General features: G+C 37.5%; 1 protein-coding gene across 2 annotated transcripts in view; it reads right to left on the bottom strand.

Moving 5' to 3' along the window:
- ARK2N (arkadia (RNF111) N-terminal like PKA signaling regulator 2N) overlaps positions 1–19,467 on the bottom strand; it is a 74,309-nt gene that overhangs the window by 28,840 nt on the left and 26,002 nt on the right. Inside the window, exon 3 of one of the 2 annotated variants that reach the window (XM_074952312.1) lies at positions 1,552–1,734. In XM_074952312.1, coding sequence (XP_074808413.1) covers positions 1,552–1,734 — 183 coding nt within the window. Of the gene's footprint in view, positions 1–1,551; positions 1,735–12,988; positions 15,105–19,467 lie in introns of those variants that run through there. The other variant, XM_074952313.1, reaches the window with a different exon arrangement.

Raw genomic sequence — 19,467 nt, 5'->3', positions numbered from 1 at the left:
AATTATAGTGCATAAGTACCATGAGTAGACCAATTCTTAAAATCAAAGTAGGAGTAAAAGTGTTTTCAAAATTGATCACTTAGGGCTTGAACCTTTCAAGGTGCTGGGCACTCTGGCTCTGAACCAGCCAAGCACTTAAGCACATACTTAACTTTAATCACATGATTAGTCTATTGGTTTTAAAAGGACTACTTAAGTACTTAAAGCTAAGTACATGTTTAAGTGCTTGGCTAGATTGGAACAAAGGTGTTCAGCATCTTGTAGACTCGAGTACTTAGCTTTCAGAGGTATCATCCAAAAGACCTACACATAATAAATTTCATGGGAGTTATTTTATTTACTCTGGAAGATTGAAGGGTTGAGTTTGACCCTGCTGGGATCTGAACTTTATGGTTGCAGATAGTGTGGAGTATATCTAACATAGTACTCACAGGCCTGACCTGGAAACTGATTCCAGCTGTCTTAATTTGTAGCTGATCACATCCTATGTCAGTAGGCCATTTCCCAGCTACAAACTGTGGTCAAAGCATGATGATGTCAGCATCTCTCTGCCTAAGTTTGTACATTGCTCATGTGTGCGCACACCTGGCAGCTTGCGTCTTACTCATTAGGAGTGCTTGTGTGGCTGTAAAGTTCAGTGCGTCACAGGTAAGTATCCCAGTGTGCCATGTGCCACCATCGAGTGCAGTGCCTTTTGGGAAATTTTTGCAATGGGTTGGTGGGATTAAAAATGACATAATCCCTAGCTCCTAAATCCTTGGGTAAATTCCCAGTATGCAACTTTCTCCATCCCATAATCATCCATATCCCATAATTTTCACACTTTTTAAAATCCCACAAACCCGTGCGGCATTTTTCCGTCTCTGCTACTTCTGACAGAAGCATGGAGCCTGCAGAGCTCTGCACTATTCTCATGAACACTGAAAATACAGGATGCATAATTCTCCTGTACTTGCAGGCCCGCAGGAAGCGCCACAACAACTGGGGACATGAGGACGTCTTCAAGGACAGTTTGCTGAGGGACATAGCAAAAAACAACTCAAGGTTGATGGTAGCATTCACAGAGCAGCTGCAGACAGTGGAGCGCTGCCTTCTGGGCCCTAGAAATGAGCACTGACAAGTGGGATCGCATTGTAATGCAGGTATGGGATGACAAGCAGTGGCTGCACAATTTTGGATTCCTGGAGGTGGTTTTATTGTGTTTACTGTAACAGGGCGCTTACATCAGCCAGAGGCAAATGTGAGCACAGAAACATGCACAAATAGATCGGTGCAAGGTGATTTACGTCAATGTAACTTGGTTGTACAGACCAGGCATGGACAGTCCCTTACTCTGTGATGAGTCCATTGATTTCAATGGAACAAGTCACAGAGTAACAGACTACTCAGCATGAGATAGAATGGGAGAATCTGTCCCTAAACAAGAACCAAGTACATTCAGGACACACGTTTCTTCAACATGACCCTTTATACCTGATCTGTACTATTCTATACTTTTTATAACTGGTGTCAGGTCTACAGCATCAGAGAAGGAGGTTAATGTAGACGAACCTGTATCAGTATTCAGTTCCTCTAGCAGACCTCTGGTTCTCCAGGTAGCTCCTGTGTCCTGGTTTCCTACAGAATTATTGTGCTCTTGAACTACTGCAGCCGCCAATAGATTGTCCACATTTACCACTTCAGAGTCAGAGTTTGTGTCCGATATATCATAATGAGCTACAACCGGAGGTCCATCTGAGGAGGAAAGGAAAAGCAATAGACACAAGATGAATGCATGTTTTGAAAGACACTTTTAAAACATAAATCTCTAGCTCTAGGATCATCACATCTTCCTAAGTATGTCCTCAAGGAAGAGTCAGAGGCACGTATGTTAATGATTAAACTTCAACTGGAGGAAGGAAGTCTGACACCAGAGGCATTTTAAGTTTTGCATAAATAGAAAAGATACAGAGTAACCAGCCATGTAAGCTTGCCCTCTCATATCTGCTATTTACATATTATCCTTTACATTAACCCAGAAAATTCTCCATATTTAACAATATTACATTTATAACACTAAAACGGATACGTTTCAGTTTAAGGAAAGAAATAATATTCTGAATGACAGGACATTAAGTAAGGGAAGAGAAAATGTTTATGGAATTGTACCTAATTCAAATGACAACTTACATTTTTTAGGGGTTGATTTGGATAAAACTGCTATTTTTTTTGTGTGTAATGGATCCAAACACAATACATTTAACCCCAGGCAAGTTTCCTTACATAAAATCCACCTGCCAAGGACACTGGCATTTGTCAAAACCGCAGTGGCTTTTTTCATATACAAGTGCAAAAAAAATGTAAAAATATACAAGCGAATAATACCCTTTCAGGCAGAGTTTTCTGTTAAAAGCAAAGCATAGCGACATGTATGCTTTTAGCAGTGTTTTCACAGTATGAGTCTACCACCACCAAGGGGTGGGTGGGTGCGGGGGGAGAAGAGATGTAAACCTTCAGATTTTTGCAGCCTATTATTGAAAAACAACTACAAGAGGTTTTTTTTTGGGGGGGGGGGGGGCGGTGTTTTTCTTTCCTTCGTTTTCTTTCATCCTTGAGAGATGAAAATAACGTGTAGCTTGATGGGGTACCAGAAGCAGCCCATCCTCAAAATAAAATCAAATTCAATTAAAAGGGTCATTTGGAAGCAGAAGAATAATTAATAAATATTATGAAAGTCCACATTTTCATTAAAAAAAAGGCTGCGTCCCTTAATAGCTCTAACTGATCTAGACAGTTTGGAAAACATTTTAAAGGATGAAATCCTCTCTCCACTGAAATCAACTGTAAAACTCCCACTGACTTCAACAGGGCCAAGATTTCCTCCAAAGGAATCATACCTTTGAGTGGCACATATAAAAATATCTGAATATTCTGGACCAAGACTCGGCTGATGTCAGCATAGCATAGCTTTTATTTGCACTAGGAATAGGATACATTGACAAGGCTACTACTACTTTTGTCGTATAGAACCTTCTAAATTATAAAACAACTAAAATACAAATAAAGAAAGCAGTTCTCTAAAAGAAACATTTGTTTCAGGAAACTCTGGCTTCTTTAGGGGCATAGCATGAAAAGTGTTTGGCACTGAAGAAAAAAAGATCAGTGTATAATTAAAGCTTAAAACTTGGGTCACTGCACAGCTGATTCCACCAGAGCTTGTTTTGTTTTTACTTAATCCTTCAGAAAATAATCCAACACAACAATTTTAAGGAATTTGTATTCTGCAGTTAGCAACCCACTTCACTAAAGCACAACATTATGAAGGAATCTTGCTTAAACTGTGCTGAAGATCAGTTCTGCAACCTGACATGAAAAAATTCACAAACCATTTCAAGTCAGAACGCCCCCAACATCAGTTTCATAAAACAATGTTGTTACATTACAAATTCAGAACAGACCCAACGTAAAAATAAATGGGTAGTTAAATGCCAATGTATAAAAGAGCAAATATGTCACAACATGAAATACCGATGATTATTACTGGGAAAAAAATCCTTATGACTAGTGGAAAGACAACTGTTTTCTTTTAAAAAGGCAAATCCAAAGTACAAGATTACCAACTTTATGATTAAATTGGTTGTTTTTGAGGGGTTTTTTTTTTTTTTTTTGCACATTTTGGACTAAATTACATGCAGAATTTACAATATAATTAATGATCCAAAGGCATGTTTTCACAGTCTTATCATCAGAGTTCAGTGTGATATGGTATCAATATATTGTGTGATCTATAAAAATAAATACTTGAGTGCAGAAGATACGAGGGTCAAGTACAATATTGACTATTTGACCATGTTTTCAGTAAGGATGTTATCTAAAATTTAAGGAGCTGTGTATAATTCCTTCAATGTTTGGTTTCTCTTTTGGTTATTACTAATCTTTCTAAGAGCAGACGCCAAATTTAAATTAAGTCGGCATGTCTACATGAGTCAAATTATAGTTGGAAAATGGCATCAAAAGTCAAGTCAAAATTGTACCACTCCTACATGTATAATCATGCAAAAATGTATAATAAATGTATATACATGCAGAGTGATATTCTCTTCACCTACCCATAGAAATAACTTGTGTGAAAGTCTTCATCAGTAGGAAATACAAGCATAAACTTGTTATCTGTAGCTCCACTCTTGTATCTTCCACACTTCCAAACAGCACACCTTATAACTTAGCTTAAATTTAGTATACATCAAAACAGACAAATATCTTCAATTTACATTACTGTACAGTAATTTTGTCAATTTGACAGCCACCATTAAAGGATCTTTAAAATCCACATAATCACAAGCAGACTATTTACAAACCATCCACAAAAGGAGAGAGATTTTTGCTTTTCTCAGCCTTGCCTTTCAAAATCAGATTGGGAAACAAAATGTGCCGTGAATATCAGGGCTATCTAAACCTATCATCAGTGAATGACTGATTATGCCAACTTAATGACTGCAAGACTGGAGCAAAACCCAGAGACCGTCAGCATACGTAAAGCTAGAATATAAGCCCTATTGAAAAGCTGTGATGCCCCTTTAAAAAAACCAAAAACAATCAACCCAAGATGTTCTCATTAAAAACAACTCTAGAAGGACTAGAGCACTTAGAAGATTTGTACAGCGATACATAGCATTTCCCATCTCGGTAGCCGTTTTAAATCCAGCTCATATTGGTACAGACTGAAAGTTGTTGCAAATCTGATAGCTGTCAGTGGCCTATGTTAAAAGAGCTGGTGTTTACAGTCCAATTTCCTAGGAGACAGACATACACATGACCAAAGCCACCATTACAAATGGAATCCTTGATGGCAACCTTGATGAACTCCATGCCCTCACACATGGCAAGGAACAGGGCAGCATGGGGAAGCTAACGGTGCTACTGTCAGTACTTCTTTCGAACGGATAAAAAGAATTCTCTTGGCATCTGCCATCACAATCTGGATAAAGAAAAAGTTATGCGCTAGATCCTGCAGTGCAGCTGATAAGCACAAAGGGTGACATTAGTGCACCCTCTGCAAAGGGACAAAAGACCTATGCACTATTTAAATCCCCCTCACACTTTATTTTGAGGGCTGAGGCCCAGGTCCTCAAAAGGTATTTAAGCTCCTAACTCCCACTGATTTCAATGACCAAAGAACGCTGTGTAACTTGAAACCTTCTCTTTCACCAACAGAAATTGGTCCAATAAAAGGTATTACCTCACCCACTTTGTCTCTCTAATATCTTGGGACCAACATAGATTCACATGCTGGCTCCACACCATTAGTGGATTCCCCCCGCCTCTTCCTTACAAGCCAGTTATGCCAGCTTTAGGGCCAGTTTACACTGGTGGTGCAATGCAAAACTAACACACAGCACCAGAAAGATCAGGATCACTGACTCTAGGTAGGGAATAAGAATGAACGTTACTGAAGAAAAATTGTTTTCATTACAAATATCCTTATGAAAAGGATGAAAAAAAATTCAAACACTCTTACTTTTTCCAGTTTTTTCACAAGAATTAGGCTACTCTTTTGAGGAAGTGGATTGAGTAAAAGGAATTCAAAAGGCAGAGTTATTAAAGCAGACTGTGGCAAAATCAAAAATGATATTCCACATGAGAGAAAACAGGAAGTTTTTTAGTCAGCTGACAAAAGCTAAACAATTTTTTTCTCTTTTTAAAAGTCAGACCTATTGAGACTTGATTTAGGAGAAATGCTTAAAAAGCTTCATTGGTGGAAAGCTTAAATCCATGATTAATGCAATAAACACATGGGAAAAGACAAGTCTGAAAGTTAACATACATCAGCAGCAAAATACAGCTGTTGACATTTAACATTAATACTGCAAAAAATGAAAAGGAGTACTTGTGGCACCTTACAGACTAACAAATTTATTTGAGCTCAAATAAATTTGTTAGTCTCTAAGGTGCCACAAGTCCTCCTTTTCTTTTTGCGAATACAGACTAACACAGCTGCTACTCTGAAAACTGCAAAAAACATAGACCAATTTTTTCCTTTGAAAGACAGAGGCCATCTTGGCATAAAAACATCAAGGGTCTGATTCCATTCTCACCTACACTGATGTAAATCAGAATGGTCTCCACCAGTGTCAATGGAATTTCAACCAGTGTAAAATCAGACTCAGGCCTCAATTGTCAATTTTTTATATTTTTAAGTTTGCAATATAGTTAGTTCACTCTCTCTCATGTTTACTAACCACTTACGTGTTTACTAATCACAGTGCCTCTCTCCCTGCTGGATCCCAAAACACTTTGGGCCAGATTTAGCCAGGTGTATGATGATTGTTGTATATAAAATTCAGCCTCTTTGTGATGAAACCCAACAGCTGTTTATTGATACACTATAACACTGCAAAAAGAAAAGGAGGACTTGTGGCACCTTAGAGACTAACAAATTTATTTGAGCATAAGCTTTCGTGAGCTACAGCTCACTTCATCGGATGCATTCAGTGGAGTTTAGGACAGGAAGCAAACTCCTCTAACGTGATAGGGAAAATTTATCCACTACATTTTCATATATAAAACAGGTATTACAAACAATCTCTCAAAGTGCTTTTCATCAGAAGATCTCAAATCGCTTTACAAAGGATGTAAGCATCATTATCTCCATCTTATAGATTGGAGAACTGAGGCACACAGCCGTGACTTGCCCAAAGTCAACCAGCAGCCAAGCTGGAAACAGGAAGTTTCCCGAGTTCTAGCCCAGTGCTCCAATCAGGATGCTGGGACAGTTCTGAACAGTAAATTACTAATGGTTAAAAAAATTAGCTTCAGAGTATTTTCTTGAAACAAAAATTAAAAAGGGTGACAAAGAACTGGGAGAGGCACTCTGTTAATGGCAAACCAATAAAGATAAGGCTTCCTTTATTCTTGCAATACAGCAATACTTTTGGATCTTATTTATGGGTATTGATAATGCTTTGTAGTATTTGAACTGCATTACCCCACAACAGAGAAGTTTAATTTTTTGTATCTATCATGTGAGGAGAATATTAAAAAATTTAAAAGAAAAAACCCACAAGAATAAAAGGTCAGATTCTGGCCTCATTTATCTCTGGTATAAATCCAAGGTAACTTAGTTTACATCAGTGGAGTTACACCAAATTTTAAAAAGTAGCATTTCATAGATTTATAGTTTTTAAGACCAAAAGGTCATTAGAATCATCCTGTATAACATAGGCCAAAGAACACATAACATAGGTTATGCTTAAGAATATGGTCCTACATGACTTGCAAAATTTATTTTAGGCAATATATACTACTAATGCCTCTGACTCCATAGAAGGATATTTTTTTTTTTTAAAGGAGTTTGGACTGGATACTTTTTTGATTTAAAAAACACAATACAAGCTTGATATTATTCAAGACATGAGTAAGAGCAACAGTTTCATAACACATGCATGGTTCAAGTGGCATTGAACCAGACTAGCTGAACTCTAAAATGATTCCCAAATGAGAAGAAAAAAATCTTGCCCATTGTCTAGAATTTAGTAACAAGAAACATTTTATTACTATTTATATTTATTCATTCTAGGTTACAGTAGTTACATTTAAAAATTTACAGTGTTAGGCAAAAGATACACACTGTGTATACAATAAAAACAAAAGTGAAACTACATTCTCCCTAAAATCATAAAGTGAACAAAAATTACTATTGAGATTAGTGTTTTTCATATTTTTCCTTCATTCAACAAGATACTTAATTTCATTTACACCATGGCAATAAAATCAGAAGAAAAGTAGATGAGTATCTGTTCTGAGATTAGATTCAAGCTCATTTTAAGATACTATGCACAGATGTTAAAGCTTTGTAGATCAACATTCATACTTTCAGGCTATTTGATGGCTAGACGGAAAATAGCTTTGTTTTTTGGATAATACACAAGCGATAAAGTCACTTAGTTGTGCTCTGAATAAAGGCACATGGAACATGGCTATGTCCTGAAGATTCTAGGAAGTGGTGCATATTGTTTTACAGTGCATGTTTATCTTCTGATGGTATGTTCTGTTTCTACTGTTATTGAATTGTGAGCTAAACATTACAAAAACAATGTCCAGGCACTCTAGTTGGCCAGTCTGTAAACTTCCACCTGACCTTTTGAGTCCCTTTCAGCCAACGAAACTATTTTCCATGTGCCCTCATTTTCCCAAGCTAATACTATATGGGATTAATAAAATTTGTAAAAAAAAACCAAAAAAACAAACACCCACACACACTGAAGTGGGTTTGTGACTTCACTTTTTGCTAGGTACTGTCCACCGTTATCAATCAGCCTGAATATTTATCTTATACAGTACATATCACACAGCACTCTCATTCTAATGATTTCTTGTAACTGTAGTGTCATGTCACAGCCCTGTGTTATGCTGAATCTAATCAAGCATCCACTTACCGGGCCTGAGCTGCAGACCTTATTCATGCAAATGCCCCATTAAGGACAATGGGAGTTATCCTTGAGTAAGAACTACAGGATTAGCTCCATCATAATTAAAAATAAGGTTTGAATACTGGTTCCATGGAAATCGACTTTTTTCCACTGACTTCCATGAAACCAGGATTACACTCTGTGTTAAAATGGCCAGTAGAGACATACAGTAAGTGATACAGGAAAAGACGATATATATCTTCAACAACAAAATCATTTAAATACATTTAAGGTTGTAACAACTGCCACAAATAATCCCAGAAAATGCTAGATTCAGATTGATAATCCATCCTTAGCTTTAGCAGCTCTGAAAAATAACCAAAATATTCCTTTCATAGACATTAAATAATAGACAAAAAATGATATTTCTGACAATCATTTTTTTACCTACCATTATTACAAGTCACATTGAGGATCAGTGTAAGTAAAGGTATTGGGCAAAATATTATTTTTCCTCTATTTTCTCAGGGCTTGTCTATACTTGAAATGCTACAGCATAGCGCTTCAGTGTAGACAATACCTACACCAATGGGAGGGGTTCTCCTGTTACTGTAACTAATCCACTTCTACAAGAGGTGGTAGCTAGGCTGATGAAAGAATTCTTCCATCAACCTAGCGCAGTCTACAAAGAGACTTACATCGGCTTAACTCTCAGGGATATGGATTTTTCACATCCCTGAGCGATGCACCTAGATCAACCTAATTTTCTAGTGTAGACCAGACATCGATTACTTTGTGAATCTGACAGCACTTTTTGTGTAGTCAGTTTCATGCTTTCACCTGTATAGTCCCAATAGCCAGTCAGTTTTCCGTTTGTGTAGTCACAAGGCAACACGTGAGAGAATTTTTTTATTAAAATAAATAGAAATATGTTATAGAAAAACCACAAAAAACTCACAGAAGGACTCTGGCCAGGTGCAATATCTGAAACTATCAGTGTCTCTTTTTAAATGACTAGTTTTCAAGTTGATGACATCTCTCTAATAAAATACCTGTTAGTTAAAATACTAGAAAAACTCTTCCGAAGGCATTCAGCTCATGTAAATGTATGTTTAGGAATGTTTACTGGTACTTTATGAACAAAGAGGCAGATTCAGGCCTTGGATGGATGCATGGACTTCTACTAACTTCAATCAGAGCCACGCAAAAGTATCAGAAGTCAATGCATCACATGAAATCACAAGAGATATCTCAGTAGTATCATTGGGCACGTCAACCATTTCTTAAATGTGCCTATGATCAGTATATCAAGATGCCTCCTGGGACTCTACATGGGGGTAAGAGTCTGTTCACACAGATCAGACCTGCAGGACTGGGGCTAAAGGATGCATGTTAAAAATGCATAGCAATTTAATTGGTTTTGTGTTTAAATTTAGTTTTTGTAAATTTGCAGCAACCAAGGCCACATGTCAGATTTTAGTGTCTCAGCCAAATTAATCCTTTGTCAAATGTGACTTCTGAAATCAAATGATATTTTGGAGAGATAAGAATAGGAACTAATAGCACTAAAGTTACCAAGTGTATTAAAATTAACTTTTTAACCAGATGTTTAAAAAATTGCCCTCAGGTGAAGCTGATGTATGACAAATTTCAGCCCAGAGTAAAATGTTTAGAGCTAAATTATGGAGACTGAACATTAGGCTAACTTGCTTTAAAAATACTTTTCCTTCAGTCCTAGAGACAACTATTATGTTTTATAACTCTGGACTTCAGGGATATGTTAGAGTTTACTACACTTCGTTTTGCTGTGTACTATTTTTAAAAAATCTAAAATATTTTCAAGTTATAAACCTTTTAAAATAGGGCTCTAATGTGAACAATAATGTATAATTTATAAAACACTAAACCAGTGTCAAACTATCATTTGTATGCTAAGTAAAACAGAAACTCTTTATTTAAATAAAAGACTTGTGTAACAAACAAGTAAGAGACAGGAAATGCATAATTACAACCAACACATCCTTCTTAACTTACCCCATTTCTGGGGGAGAGAAGTGGCTCCAAGCCTCCATAAGGACCTACAGGAAAACTTGAGCCTGCAATCTACTGAACTCCAAATCCCCACAGATTTCAAAGGAGTTCTACACAAAGACCAATTCCGGTATCTGAATTTTGAATTTCCTGATTTATCAGCTTGACACACATCCTCAGTGGCACTTAAATTAAGAGAGTGTACAAAGATTTAAGTTTCATTTGCACTTTGTTACAAAAACCATAAATGAAGTAAATGTATTTCAAGTGCACAGATGCACCAATTCCTAGTTCCTGAATTTCCAGTTAGGCATGTAGTTTCATTATTCACATGCATAAATGTCTGCAGTATTTTAGGTGTCTTTTAAATTAAAGATTTTGCATAAACGAGCATATAAAATTTAATGGCCAATTCTTCATGTGGTTTTGAATAGGCACGGACTTCAGTGGAGCTATACCAGTTTACACAAGTTGACAATCTGTCCTAACATATTTATTCTTTCACAGGAGTCTGAAAGACTGCAAGTAATATTTTCTTAAGAAACTAGAGTGTTTCTTTACTCCATTCTGAAACAAAAACCACAGGCCAATCAAAGGTAATCTAGACTCCAATATGCTGTTCCCCCAACATACTGTATATACTCGTTCATAAGCCAAATATTTTTGGTAAAAAAAATGACACATCAAAGAGCGGGGATCAACTCATAAATGGATCTACACCAAAATATGATGATTTTAAACTCTATGGAATCATTGAATTGAATATCTAATACACTGTCGTTTTGTTTACCTGGAGCGGCTGCAGACATGGAGCCCCTCAGCATCCTGTGAACTGCAGCCACAGAGAGCTGAGGGGCTCCATGCCGGCAGATGCTCCAGGTAAACAAAACATCCTGACCTGCCAGCGGCTTGCCCTGACAGGCCGGGAGCCAAAGTTTGCCAACCCCTGAAATATAGGGTCAGTTTATGAAAGGGTCATACAGTTTTTGCTATTTTTACCAATCCATCTTGGTGGGGTCGGCTTATAAATGAATGGGATAATGAACGAGTATATAGAGTATGTAGAATTCCCATTGGACTCTCCCACAAATGTATTCATTAAACACAACAGTTAATTAATTTAAAGACAAGGCTCGTACTCTTAAAATAAAAAAGGTCAGACTATTTTACTAGCAGGACGTCAAGGTGGGGGCCAGACCTTATATACTAAAATTTCAGCTCAGAGCAAATCTTAATTCCCTGGAAATATTAATTTCAAGCCAAAATCTTTGAAAATAGGAGCTTATAGCAGAAACCGTGACAACCTTAACTGTAGCTGTATGAATATACCACCATAAAATACAAACACTTTCAGTTTTTCAGAAATGCAACCGAAGTCCAGAACTCCATTCAGTTAAAAAGATATCAAGTGCTGGCATAAACAATTCAAATACATAATATAAAGCAGCAAGACAGATACTTTTGTTTAAGTGTACAACCAAAATATTGCATATTTTCCAGGAGCATAAAAACAGACCATTCGTTGTCTCAAATATCATATTTATACCAAACCAATGCAAGTGGAGATTTCCCCCCCAGGAGGAATTTAATTCTTGAAACCAGAACACAAGCTAATGGGCCAGATCCTCAGCTTGTATAAAATGACATTGGATTGGACTTCAAAGAAGTGATACTGACTTGTGCCAGTAGAAGATCTGACTCCATATGTTTTGGAGGCAGATAGAGCAACTGACCAAACTAAAACCATTTACACATTCATATATTTTCAATATTGTGTAGTTTATATATGGAAATACTGTTAAATTCTACATCTCTAACCTGAAACATTTTCCTAACAATCAACTGGCTGCCTTTGAACTAATCTATCCTAAAAAGGGCACCATCTTAAAAAACATCATCCCCATATGCATCAAAACATGTATGTTCACCACTATTATTTTCTGATTTGTTAACATTCACAGTAATTTACAGATAAAATCAAGTAATGTATTGGTGGTGAAAAGGTTTTATGAAGCAAAAAGTATATTTTTGTTGTTGCAAAGCTAGGAGTGCTGTTTATTAACACTTAAATTTCAAAGGTCAGTTTCAATAAAAAAAATCCCATCCAGCTTCAATGCGAAGATTTTTTTTCAAGGTTCCTATGACCTACACAAGGCACAGAAGTTAGAGAGAAATTTAATTGACTACAACCATTGCAAAGTTATTATCCAGTTACAAGAAATTTCTAATCAGTATATAAAAGTCTGTATAACAGATGAACAAATTCTGCTCAATTCTTAAGGCAATTTGTTTTCAGATGCCTAATTGCTCCATTTTTTTAAAAATAGTAATGTTTCAGAGCATGCTTAACATATTGGATAAGTGACCTTGTTATATATAAAAGTAACCAGTCACTGCTGGAAGCAGCTTTTGCATGCATGGGGAAAACTGTAGAGTTGTCATGCTTTAAATATGCTGCTCATATTAGAATTCTAAATGTATATATTATATATTAAAATCTATGAATACTAAAAAGATTTTTTTTAAATCAGCAATCAGTTTTCCCTGAAAGATCTTAACTTTTAAATAGATGAGGACAAGTTTGTTAAATTGGCTGGGATAGGAAAAATATTAAACACACCATGGTTACTTTTATTTTTAAAACAAGTAAAAAATATTAGTTATTAATGGAGGGCCTGATCAGAAGGCTACGTAAATTGATAGATTCCCAGTGACTTCATCGGGCTTTGTATCAGGCCTGTAGGATACACAATGGTACTTCTAATTGGAAGAAAAAGCTTTACTGAAATGATCTAAATAAAAATTCATAAAATCACCGTGGTTTAAAAACTGAAATTCTAAGAGCCCCAAAAGACCTCTTCCATTTTCTTTACTCAAAAGACATCTAGGTAGAGACTTAATTCCCATTATTACAGTTTTGACTTTATTTGCATTAGAAACATCTCACCAATACAAGGGATAAACAAACTATATAAATGTATACTTTTGGTAACTAAGGGGAAATTATTCTCTCATGAAGGCCCAACAGTAAAGGCAACAGAAACCCACATGTATTCTGGCAATGGTGAGAATTAGTTATTTCTATAATATATAGCTTAATCCTAATTTAAACATCAAAGTTTCAAGCCTGATTACTCAGAATAACTAATTATCAGTATAACAATTAAAACAAAACCCACACAGTAGACAGTTCTTATATTATTTAAACAAAACTAATGCTATGGCATTCCCAATCACAGGTAATCATTTCAATGGCAGTCAGAGAGGTGGCTCAGAAAATGCTCTTGCTTTAAGACCCACAAGCAAACAGTGCATTAAGTCCACCACAGTGTTTACCAATCTGAATATCAGACATTCGGTTTTAAGTTCTTGGCCCAAGACTCAAATCTACCTACAAAATTTGCTTATCTCAGAACTGACACTGCTCTTTTTATTTCAGCATGAAAGACATAGCCTGACCATATATATATATACACACACACACAAGAAAGCATCAATGTTTTATTTGTGTGCATATGTCACGCGCACACACAAAAGTGTATGTGTATACATAATTATATATATGCAAGCATACATACAAAATTGGTGCTTCCCCTAAATATGAATGTTGTATGTAATATGGCAATGTCATTAATAGAAGCTCTTGTGAGAAAATTAACTACCAAATGGGACATGAATATCAACTACTGAGCACATTCAGTATGTATAGCTAATCTTTAGGGTAGGCTTATTTACGACTTCTGCCAAAAAAAGGAGGAGGGTCAATATATAGACAAGTTTAAGCTGCAGAATTTAGGTATGAACAGACATTTAAGTATGTATTAATTATTATTATGTAGTCAAGTTCACTAAGATTCCTTAAGTCTTTAAACTTATATTTCCCTTTATAAACATTTTGGCATGCAAGAGGAACATATAGATGAATACACTGATTGCTTCTACTATAACAAACATAGCTCTACCATTCCAAGGGTATGTAACAAGGATTCTAATTTACATCTTGCCAAACGTTGGTGACAGGAGGTTTTTGTTTTGAGTTTTGCATGTGTGTTTGTGTATGTGTGTGTTTTGCTTGCTTTGTTTTTTAAAAAAAAACACAAGTTTTCTTTAAATAAAACATTTACAGCATAATGTTAAAAACCCATCACGGAAAAAAAAATACTTGCATGGAGAAAAGCAAATTTTGTTCTTAACACAATCCAAGGTAATGTCAAGATTTTAAAGACTAAGTTTTTGATTGATTTAAATCATGCTCTGCAATATTCCCATTCTCTGGAAACACAGCTGGAAAATTGTTATTAAAAGTCGCTGGAAACTCTAACATAGTGTCAACATTTTGATAGCTCACATAAGAATTAAAGGACTGCTGAGGAAGTACTTGGCTATCAGGCATCTGCGTGTATGCCCCTGACTGCGTGGTAGGGGGAATTCTTTGGCCAACTAGTTGCATTTTAGGTTCCCTGGGCTCCAGTTGTTGCTTGCTTTCTTCATCTGTGTCAAGACGAGTTAGCTTTTCTATCCACATGCGAAATTTCTCCTCTGTCTGCCTCTGCATCTCGGCAAAGCAGTTCATGGCCTCTTCCAGGACATTGCCTATGCAGTTCCTATCCCACACGGTGCCCCTGTCAAGCAATCCTGGAATTTCCCTGGTCGCTCCTCCAGATCCCCCAGCACGACTGTAGCCAGCTTTAAAGACATTGAGGCCATTTGATAAGACAACGTTAAGTAAGAACATTATAGTGTTTATTAAGGCATGCTAACTCAGGAAAACAGTATAAACTTTTCTAACTATGGCCAGATGGATACAATATTGGGAGACCAATCTGCAGCCTCCAAATTAACCAGAAGCATTTACTTCAAAGTAAAAACCCACCAGGCACCACAGAGTTATTACTTCAAGTTCTTGGCTTTAAAAATATTTCATTCTAGATTTTTCTGGTAACTATTCCGTCACAATGTGCTTGTAGGTTTTGGAAACCAAATTTAGTCCAATCCCCATAGAAACTTTAGATGCTTTCACTGTTGATTCAAAATCAAAACATCGTACAATATTTAATGATATAATGCATACCTCCATTAAACTGCAATACAAAAATATCATAGATTTTAATGGATAAACCTCAATAATTATACACATATTACTTAAATGGTTAGTGCCCTCCCTCCCCACCAAGGGATGGGTAAACACACACATAACTGTACACGTAACAGAGATAGAGATTGATACTAAAATTGTACTGTTTCAAGTAGCAAATCCCAAATTTTAGCCCTGTCAGTCTTTACTTCTAAAACACTGGACACTAAAGGAAGAATAAAATGTCACAAACAAAACCCTGATCTTGCACGTAGTACGTAAGTAACACCATGCTGCTATACGGGGGAAGGAGGAGTAAAACAGCTTCTGTTTCTGACGGCAGGAACCACACCACAGGGGTAATCCATGCAAAGCCCAAGCCTGCTCAAATTGATATCAATGGCAAAACTCCCATTGACTCAAATGTGAGCAAGACCTGATCCTTATTCTCCACAGTATCAGAAAAATGGCATTTTGTTCCTAGGAGATCCTCTTTCCTGGGTCCAGTGAGAAGGAAACTGCTTGCTCTCCGTTCTCAGTGAGGTGCTAAAATGACTGTCATTGGAAGGGTCAGAAACAAACTAAGCCAGGAGTGGGGAAACTTTTTGGCCTGAGGGACACATCTGGGTTTGGAAATTGTATGGTGAGCCATGAATGCTCATGAAATTGGGGTTGGGGTGCAGGAGGGGGTGATGGCTCTGTCTGGGGCTGTGGGCTCCAGAAATGAGAAGTTCAGGATGCAGGAGGGGGCTCTGGACTGGGGCAGAAGGTTGGGGCCCGGGAGGGGATCAGGGTGCAGGCGGCACTTACCTCAAGCAGCTCCCAGAAGCAGCGGCATGTCCTTCCTCCAGCTCCAACGCAGAGGAGCAGCCAAGCAGCTCTGTGTACTGCCCCATCTGCAGGTGCCGCACCTGCAGCTCCCATTGGCCGCAGTTCCCAGCCAATGGGAGCTGCAGGTGCGCGCTTGGGGTGGTGGCAGCATGCGGAGCCCCCTGTCTGCTCCTGCACATAGGAGCCGGGGGGGGGGGGGGGGGGGACATGCTGCTGCTTCTGGGAGCTGCGCGGAATGCCTCCCGACCCCACTCCCCGGCTGGAGTGCAGCAAGCCCCAATCCTGCTCCCCAGCAGGAGCTTGAGGGCCAGGATAAAATTGGCTGGTGGACCGGATGTGGCCTGCAGGCTGTAGTTTGCCCACCCCTGATCTAAACAGAGGCGCTCATCCTAGATTATTTTAGCTTCTAAACAAAAAAAAAAAAGACAGTGGTAATCTATGGTTTGGTGTTCAAACTCCTCAAAATGCCAACTCAAAAAAAGATAGTAACATGAGGATCTGAACCTGTATGATTGAAAGTCAACAGCGTGTACCTAGAACAGTTATGTTGTTCTAACACATAAAGGGTTACTTTATTTAGATGTTTTCACAACTAGACAAGGATCACATTAAACTATTAAAAACAGGTAATTAACCAATGGAGTTTACATTTAAATTAGTATTTACTGATAAATTATATATAAATAAATTTAATTAAGTGGCTTTTTTCATGCAGCTAAATTTCTGGAAGAGTCTGTTTGGATGTTTACAATTTTCTTTACAAACCTAATGACTTGCTATAGGATATGGGTGTCTTAGTAAACAAAGTCATTATTGTTTACAATATCCATAGGCTATCATATCTTAAGAACAACAGAAAATACCTTAAAATGCAGAGAAATCACTGGACGACCTAGACCAAGAATTTACTGATAATGAGATATGGTAGTAACACATTATTGGGGATTTATCTCTTATAGGAAATTACAGTGTCATTTAAACAATACATTCTTTTTGAGGAGCCATTTAAATTAGACACGTAGAAGAAACCTTAAATTTTGGATAGTTACCAATATTTAAGATTATTCTGTTCTTATTTTCTCTATATTTAAGGGTCACATGCATTTCCACTATGAGCCCCGGTTTTAAGGGCTTATCACTTATCTGTTTTCATACTAAACAGGCTAAAACTCAGCATTCAAGTTCTCTATTCAATAGCAAACTGTTTGATAATATTTGGTCTCAATTGAGTTGGCTGCATTTTATTTAAAACAAGGTTGTGATTAGAAAGTATAATTACAAATGGCATCTTCTTGCTCAAACAGATGTGACCCTGAATATACACACAGGAAGCAAATCTATTTACTGACAAAACTTACATTTTCTTCTTTTTACTCCTAAGTATTACTGCAGGCCAATATAATAAGAGTAAGCTGAACTCTATTTACGCTTGCTCATCAAGGGCTTGATCCAAAGTTCAGTTAAACGAATGGGAGACTTCAAAGGGTTTTGGATCAGATCCCAACAACTTGTTAACTAAGTTCTAATCGCACAATCCTTTTTTACTACTGGTGATGATGGGTAAGAAATAATCCAGATTGACGTTCAAAACCCTGGATGAGTTTGCAGGGCTAGAAGCTAGAAAAAAAATGCTTCTTTAACAGGTCTGCTGAAGGAATTTGATATGATAGCTGTTGAGTCACAAATATGTAATCGTACATCATTTTTAAAGAGGCACTATTCAGGGTATAATTACACTTTAACTTAACAGTAGCAGCAAATATATCAATCAGTTTGAGATACTTCTTTTGCACTTCTAAGTAAAAGATGTTGTATGATTTTGTACATGAAATTTTACAGTCAATCTTTCAATTTTATCGGCCGCTTTGCGTGCCATAAAGTCTGGTTTCAAGGTGCTTTTTGCATGATATTAAAACAACAACATTTATCTAATAGATCTCTCAGCAGTCTGTAAACTGAAAACTTTATAGCTTTTGAATTTGGCTAGGATACCAAACAGCCTTGGAATCTTTAGTGACCGTAAAGGGATCAGTATATAAACACTATGCCTCATCTGAAACATAGCAGCCCCAGCAGAATAACATCCCTCAGCACTGGGGCAGTGGTTTCAACACTGATTTAAGAGATTAGAGCACCAGCTACTGAAATCACCAACACTGTCTATGTACAACAGATTCCTCTTATTAGCAATCCTTCGGTTGCCAGCAAAGAGTTGGTGTTACCCATCAGTTGCTGATAAGCAGAAGGCAGCAGCTAAGGAAGTTCTGTGGGGGAGGCAGCCTGGATGCCAGGGCTTTCCATAAGGAGCAGGAGTGCTGGGACCCATGGAGCTGCACAGTATCTCTCCCTGAGCTTCCTTCCCTGTGTGGGATCCCCTGGTATGGCACAACCTGGAGAGCACATGGGGAAGTATCACAGCTCCAGCATACAGGCTGCAGCCCCTCTCCCTGCTACTGCTCAGCCCACAGCTCCATACCTCCCGTGTGAAGGCAAGTTTGAGAGGCTGAAGCTCCAGAAGGAAGGGCTAGGATGTGCTGTATTTTTGCAGGGCTGCAACCAGAGAAGGCAAGTCCCAGTACTTCCTTTCCAGCCTCACAAACCTGCCTGCAGGGGGTACTCTGCACATATCCAAACTGACGTTAATGAGATAGGACTGCTTCCTGGCAATATGTTGCTATTAACCAGAAGTTGCTAATATCAGGATTGCTATTAAGCGGAATCTACTGTGTGCATTCTTTAGGTCTCCCACCCTAGCAACAACTAGGATCAATGTTGTTTAATTTATGAGATCTGGCAAGATCAGTTTAAGATGGTATGCTGCATCTTGTCCCCAGCTATTAATAGTGGGTCTCTCACTTGTTGATACACTAGCCCAGTACTTTTAAGAAAAACTGCATACTTTACAGCTAAATCCTTCCAAACAGATTTTTAAATATATCTGCTCTTGAATAATCATCCTCAGTTAGTCTCTTCAGTTAAAATTCATTCCTTGGCAGAGGGCCAAAAAAAGACCTAGGCACGAAGCTTAGGTGAAATTGAAATGGTTCATGGTTCAAATGCTTTGTGTTGGCCCTCTACACCATGTGTCAGAAAGGCCTGCATATTAAAAATCCTTATTAATATACCGGTAATTTGCCATTTCAC

Source organism: Natator depressus, chromosome 5 (assembly GCF_965152275.1).
Source record: "Natator depressus isolate rNatDep1 chromosome 5, rNatDep2.hap1, whole genome shotgun sequence".
In the NCBI taxonomy this organism is placed as follows: Eukaryota; Metazoa; Chordata; order Testudines; family Cheloniidae; genus Natator; species Natator depressus.
This window is presented reverse-complemented; position numbering and strand designations above follow the sequence as displayed.